This window comes from Telmatherina bonti (assembly GCF_933228915.1).
Source record: "Telmatherina bonti genome assembly, chromosome: 8".
In the NCBI taxonomy this organism is placed as follows: Eukaryota; Metazoa; Chordata; class Actinopteri; order Atheriniformes; family Telmatherinidae; genus Telmatherina; species Telmatherina bonti.
In genome coordinates this window covers 4124942-4131950 of record NC_136626.1, presented here as the reverse complement: position 1 = coordinate 4131950, position 7009 = coordinate 4124942, and the positions used below count along the sequence as shown (strand labels likewise).

The 7009-nt window shown below is 59.3% G+C and overlaps 1 protein-coding gene across 1 annotated transcript in view; it reads right to left on the bottom strand.

Annotated features, from left to right (window-relative positions):
* Positions 1–710: 710 nt before the first annotated feature.
* Positions 711–7009, bottom strand: part of pomgnt1 (protein O-linked mannose N-acetylglucosaminyltransferase 1 (beta 1,2-)) — a 58532-nt gene continuing 52233 nt past the window's right edge. The window contains exons 15-21 of the mRNA XM_079245005.1: positions 5691–5819; positions 5317–5442; positions 4474–4538; positions 4359–4403; positions 4149–4284; positions 3966–4075; positions 711–1697 (exon numbers count right to left, since the gene is read on the bottom strand). Of these exons, the coding sequence (XP_079101131.1) occupies positions 1616–1697; positions 3966–4075; positions 4149–4284; positions 4359–4403; positions 4474–4538; positions 5317–5442; positions 5691–5819 (693 nt within the window). The 3' untranslated portion in view covers positions 711–1615. The remainder of the gene's footprint in view (positions 1698–3965; positions 4076–4148; positions 4285–4358; positions 4404–4473; positions 4539–5316; positions 5443–5690; positions 5820–7009) is intronic.

The following is a 7009-nucleotide window of genomic DNA, read 5'->3' as shown; positions in this document are numbered from 1 at the left end:
CAGAGGTCAGCTGGGCAGCAGCGAAGTGAAGGAAGTGTGTTTAGATCAGCGGAGCTGAAGGCAGGAAGCCACGAAACCCACATTTACATACGCACCTCAGAGTTTGCCTTTCCTTTCCCCGTTTCTCCCACCGAGGCTCTGCAGGGAAATCTGGAGGCGACATGACGGCAGCAGCGTGAATGTTGACCCACAGCGCAGAACTGTCGAAAGGCCGACCAGGAGATGGTGTCTGCAGCTTCCTCTCCGACCTTCTGACCCTAAAAATCTATTCTGAAATCATATATTCACTGCAGATTCACAAATGTTTTACATGATTATCGCAAGATTTAACACTATATGTATTTTGTTTTTAACGCAGGAGTACACTAGTTTTATTATAATCCTTTTTAGTAACTTTTATAACTTAAGAAAATCATGTAGATTGTTGAGCAGTGGTGAGAGCGGGACATCCTCCCTCTGGGCCCTGTATGCAGCTGTGGGGGGAGGCAAGAGGAATCTAATTTCATCCCGTGATACAAAATATTAAATAAGAATGGTATAACCAGACTCTCCCTGGTTATAATAATATTAAAAGAGAACCCCGTCGACCGGAGTCTCACCAGTCGAAGAAAAGATGAGAGAGGAACTCAAGAGGGAATTGTTTTGCAGTTACATTTCCTTTGAGGGTTCAACAGAACTGAGGCGGATAAACAACCAGAAGCAGCTTTGTAAAAAACCAAAACATCTTTATTGGTTCTGTGACCAGACTTCCAGTCATACCGTCCAGGAGAAGCGTTCACCACAAACACTCTCACTGCAGACGGAGGACAAACGGGAGACATTAGCAGGACACCAAACCAAACCCAGTCATGTGACCGGCTTCAGGAAACAACCTGCAGAACACCAACCACACCACAACTCAGTCCGACGTCTGAATCACACGTTTTTTACCAGCCGTCCGTTCAGGACTGCCCTGAGATCAGCCCGACCCGTCTGACGCACACTAACCACGCAGGGAATGGAAGCAGCTAGCTACCGTTGTGCCGTCTGAGCGGGTTCCTGGACGCCAGGATGGGCAGAACCTGGCGGCAAAGGCTGCTAATGTGCCGCGTCTGCAGCAAGGGTTTGTGGCCGACGTGAAACCAAACTAACTTCATTCCTTTTCATTGTTCTGTGACGTAAAAAAGCTGCAGCTCGCCGTCATCGTGCCGAACTTCCCGGTTTGATGTGAAGAGCAGCTCCAGGCGAGTCCGACTCTCCAGACGGAAATATTGTCTCCGCTTCCGTCTGCCGCCATGATTTCATCTGAGGCTGAAAAATAACTTCCATTTTTCATCAAAAATATAGAATAATCTGATCTGTGTGATCTGTCTGTACATCGTCTGGAAATGAAACAAACAGTCAAAGTTCGATGGAAAATAAATAAGTTATAATGTTCGTAGGGATGGACCACACCATCAGTAGTAACACTGTTGTCATGGAGACAGCCTGGCGGGGACACAGTCGCCGTCAACCAGATCTGGTCTGGGCGTCGCCCCCCCGTCACGCTGCCGGACAACTCGGCCTCCGTTCCCGGGCGTCTCTCTGGACCGGAGTCCAGCCGGGAGGACCACTGACCCCGGGGCGGGACTTGGGTCTATATCTGTTCCACCGGCGCTCCTTCTTCTTTGGGAGGAGGCTCCAGGTGGATGGGAGTCACGGCGACCGGCTTCTTCACACTGAGAGGAAGACAAGAGACAGAGAGGTCAAAGGTCAGACCTGGGGGCGCCACTGAGCTGCTGCGAGACCAGGAGAGATGGAGGCTCCGGTTCCTGTTCCCGCATGGTTTTCACTGCGTGTTGCCGCCTCGCGGACGCCCATTGCCACGGCAACACGAACATCTTTCAGACCGTGTAAACGATTCGGCCTCCTGGTAGGTCTCAGCAGCGAGTCTCTGTCAACGTTCCACCCAGTCTGCTGCTGGTCGTCATCAGAACCCACTCCAGCAGCGCCCTGCTGTGGCTTCGCGTTCTGGGACTTGGGGTTCTGGACTTGGGGTTCTGGGCTTCGGGCTCCGGGCCTGCCGGGCTCCGGGCCTGCCGGGCTCCGGGCCTGCCGGGTTCCGGGCCTGCCGGGCTCCGGGCCTGCCGGGCTCCGGGCCTGCCGGGCTCCGGGCCTGCCGGGCTCCGGGCCTGCCGGGCATGCCGGGTTCCGGGCCTGCCGGGCTCCGGGCCTGCCGGGCATGCCGGGTTCCGGGCCTGCCGGGCTCCGGGCCTGCCGGGCATGCCGGGTTCCGGGCCTGCCGGGCTCCGGGCCTGCCGGGCATGCCGGGTTCCGGGCCTGCCGGGCTCCGGGCCTGCCGGGCATGCCGGGTTCCGGGCCTGCCGGGCTCCGGGCCTGCCGGGCCTGCCGGGCTCCGGGCCTGCCGGGCTCCGGGCCTGCCGGGTTCCGGGCCTGCCGGGCATGCCGGGCTCCGGGCCTGCCGGGCTCCGGGCCTGCCGGGCTCCGGGCCTGCCGGGCATGCCGGGTTCCGGGCCTGCCGGGCTCCGGGCCTGCCGGGCATGCCGGGCTCCGGGCCTGCCGGGCCTGCCGGGCTCCGGGCCTGCCGGGCTCCGGGCCTGCCGGGCTCCGGGCCTGCCGGGTTCCGGGCCTGCCGGGCTCCGGGCCTGCCGGGCATGCCGGGCTCCGGGCATGCCGGGCTCCGGGCCTGCCGGGCTCCGGGCCTGCCGGGCCTGCCGGGCTCCGGGCCTGCCGGGCTCCGGGCCTGCCGGGCTCCGGGCCTGCCGGGCATGCCGGGCTCCGGGCATGCCGGGCTCCGGGCCTGCCGGGCTCCGGGCCTGCCGGGCCTGCCGGGCTCCGGGCCTGCCGGGCTCCGGGCCTGCCGGGCTCCGGGCCTGCCGGGCATGCCGGGCTCCGGGCATGCCGGGCATGCCGGGCTCCGGGCATGCCGGGCCTGCCGGGCTCCGGGCCTGCCGGGCATGCCGGGCTCCGGGCCTGCCGGGCCTGCCGGGCTCCGGGCATGCCGGGCCTGCCGGGCTCCGGGCCTGCCGGGCCTGCCGGGCTCCGGGCCTGCCGGGCTCCGGGCCTGCCGGGCTCCGGGCATGCCGGGCTCCGGGCCTGCCGGGCTCCGGGCCTGCCGGGCTCCGGGCCTGCCGGGCTCCGGGCATGCCGGGCTCCGGGCCTGCCGGGCCTGCCGGGCTCCGGGCCTGCCGGGCTCCGGGCCTGCCGGGCTCCGGGCCTGCCGGGCATGCCGGGCTCCGGGCATGCCGGGCTCCGGGCCTGCCGGGCTCCGGGCCTGCCGGGCATGCCGGGCTCCGGGCATGCCGGGCCTGCCGGGCTCCGGGCCTGCCGGGCTCCGGGCTTGCCGGGCTCCGGGCCTGCCGGGCTCCGGGCTTGCCGGGCTCCGGGCCTGCCGGGCTCCGGGCTTGCCGGGCTCCGGGCCTGCCGGGCTCCGGGCCTGCCGGGCTCCGGGCCTGCCGGGCCTGCCGGGCTCCGGGCCTGCCGGGCTCCGGGCCTGCCGGGCTCCGGGCATGCCGGGCTCCGGGCCTGCCGGGCCTGCCGGGCTCCGGGCCTGCCGGGCTCCGGGCATGCCGGGCTCCGGGCCTGCCGGGCTCCGGGCCTGCCGGGCTCCGGGCCTGCCGGGCTCCGGGCATGCCGGGCTCCGGGCCTGCCGGGCATGCCGGGCTCCGGGCCTGCCGGGCTCCGGGCCTGCCGGGCTCCGGGCATGCCGGGCTCCGGGCCTGCCGGGCCTGCCGGGCTCCGGGCATGCCGGGCTCGCCGGGCTCCGGGCATGCCGGGCTCCGGGCCTGCCGGGCCTGCCGGGCTCCGGGCCTGCCGGGCTCCGGGCATGCCGGGCTCCGGGCATGCCGGGCTCCGGGCCTGCCGGGCTCCGGGCATGCCGGGCTCCGGGCCTGCCGGGCTCCGGGCATGCCGGGCTCTGGGCCTGCCGGGCCACCGCTCCACCCTGAACCCAACCAGCAGCTGTATCTGGTCGCAGCGCTACTTACGAGTACGGCGAGATGGGCACGGCCACAACCAGGACGTGGTTCCTCTTCCTGAAGAGCCTCCAGAGGCCTCGGTGGTTCCCTCGGACGTCCAGGTCCCAGACATGCAGGCACTGCCGACAGCAGACAAGCGTTCATCCGGCTGCTTCCTGACAGGAAACCGCCTCTCAGGGCGAAGGCGCCTACCTTGGCGAGTTCCGTCCAGGTGGACGTGTCCGCCTCAGACTCCATCTTTATGAACATGACGTAGATCTTCCCCTCCGAGTCCGGCACAAACGAGTCCTCGCAGGGGTTCTTGGTGTGGTCGAGGACCTTTGCCTCTCTGGATCACACAAGCAGAAGTGAAACCACCACGCTGACATCTGGACTCATTGCTACCAGCTGGACGGCACTGACCTCAGCAGATTCTGGACCTCCACTTCGTAGGCGTCTCTCCTCAGGCTGGAAGAGAAGAGCAGAACCGTCAGAATGCTGCGACGCTCCACGTCCAATCAGCAGCAGGTACGCTCACCTGTCCACGTTCCTCAGCTGCACGTTGGGAACCGTGTTGAACTTGTGCTTCTTAAAATAAACTTCCTGCAGGACAGAAGGATCAACACAAACATCTGATGAAGATTTACCTCCAACCATTCACAACTTTCAGGTTTTATAGAAACAAACAGATTAAAACTGCTGCTGTCCTCACTACACACACACACACACACACACACACACACACACACACACACACACACACACACACACACACACACACACACACACACACACACACACACATGCACTGTTTCCACACGTCTTCCTGCTACTGTCTACCTGCTGTCCTCACTGCAGCACCTCCACCTCAGCTGCATCCCAAACGTCTTCCTGACTTTATTCCAGCCATAGAGGATCATTATTTTCCTGCTTTTCTCATCACTTGTTGATCTTTGGCTGCTCCTGATTGGACGTTACCGTCAGTTTAAGCTCTCTGATTGGTGGAAAGTCTGACAGGAAGTGTCTTCATCATCATGTCCAGGTGAAGATAGAGGTCTCTTAGCAACATGGTAGTGATGGTGATGAAGATGTGATAAATAATGGTGGATTTACCATCTAGAGTTTCTGAATAAACACTACATGTTGTGTCTGGATTGTAAACCTCCTGGACGGATAGAAACGCTGGAAAACCTCCGTAGACCAGCTGGAGGGTCACATGACACGCAGTTTGGGGATATTTATGTAAAAATTATTGTAAATAAAGATAAATTTCAGCTGCAGGAGAAAAGAGGCTGTGAGGTCTGGACAGATCATGTGGTCTACGGGGTGCCGCGCTGCTTGGCGGTCTGCGCTGCAGGAAGGCGGCGTCTCGGTGTCTTACGTGGAAATATCCGTTCATGTTGAGGCCGATGATGCCGAAGTGATAAGACCGGGAAACGTCGGGGATGATGCACTCCCGGCCTTTCCTCTGCTCCGGCATCCGCATCCACATGTCCCAGTCCCACAGCTGCAGGAGACACGCAGCGACACACAGCGTTACGGCATGGCGGCATGACGTGACGTCGTATTACGGCGTGGCGGGGTGACGGCCAGTCACACCCATCAACACGTCTGCTCCGTCAGCCACGTTCAGATAACACCAGAAATAAAACCAGGCTGGGATCAACACGGACATGTTTACCGTCCTTCAGCCAATCAGAGAGGCGGGACAACCGGAAGTCAGCGTTCTGAAACAGGAAAAAAACACAACCGCACCTTCTCAGGCGTCGGCCATTTTGGCTCCAGTTCATCCTTGTAGATGGTTTTCTTCAAAACCCAGCCGAGACCCGGCATGCTCTCCACCCGGTACAGCAGCGCCGGGTCCTCCGCCGTGTGCTCGTAGCCCTGTAAACAACAACATCATCAGAGGAACGTAGCTCTGTAAACAACATCATCATCAGAGGAACGTAGCCCTGTAAACAACAACATCATCAGAGGAACGTAGCTCTGTAAACAACAACATCATCAGAGGAACGTAGCCCTGTAAACAACAACATCATCAGAGGAACGTAGCTCTGTAAACAACAACATCATCAGAGGAACGTAGCCCTGTAAACAACAACATCATCAGAGGAACGTAGCTCTGTAAACAACAACATCATCAGAGGAACGTAGCCCTGTAAACAACAACATCATCAGAGGAACGTAGCTCTGTAAACAACAACATCATCAGAGGAACGTAGCTCTGTAAACAACAACATCATCAGAGGAACGTAGCTCTGTAAACAACAACATCATCAGAGGAACGTAGCCCTGTAAACAACAACATCATCACAGGAACGTAGCTCTGTAAACAACAACATCATCAGAGGAACGTAGCTCTGTAAACAACATCATCACAGGAACGTAGCTCTGTAAACAACAACATCATCAGAGGAACGCAGCTCTGTAAACAACATCATCATCATCAGAGGAACGTAGCCCTGTAAACAACAACATCATCAGAGGAACGTAGCTCTGTAAACAACAACATCATCAGAGGAACGTAGCCCTGTAAACAACAACATCATCAGAGGAACGTAGCTCTGTAAACAACAACATCATCAGAGGAACGTAGCCCTGTAAACAACAACATCATCAGAGGAACGTAGCTCTGTAAACAACAACATCATCAGAGGAACGTAGCCCTGTAAACAACAACATCATCAGAGGAACGTAGCTCTGTAAACAACAACATCATCAGAGGAACGTAGCCCTGTAAACAACAACATCATCAGAGGAACGTAGCTCTGTAAACAACAACATCATCAGAGGAACGTAGCTCTGTAAACAACAACATCATCAGAGGAACGTAGCTCTGTAAACAACAACATCATCAGAGGAACGTAGCCCTGTAAACAACAACATCATCACAGGAACGTAGCTCTGTAAACAACAACATCATCAGAGGAACGTAGCTCTGTAAACAACATCATCACAGGAACGTAGCCCTGTAAACAACAACATCATCACAGGAACGTAGCTCTGTAAACAACAACATCATCAGAGGAACGTAGCTCTGTAAACAACAACATCATCAGAGGAACGTAGCCCTG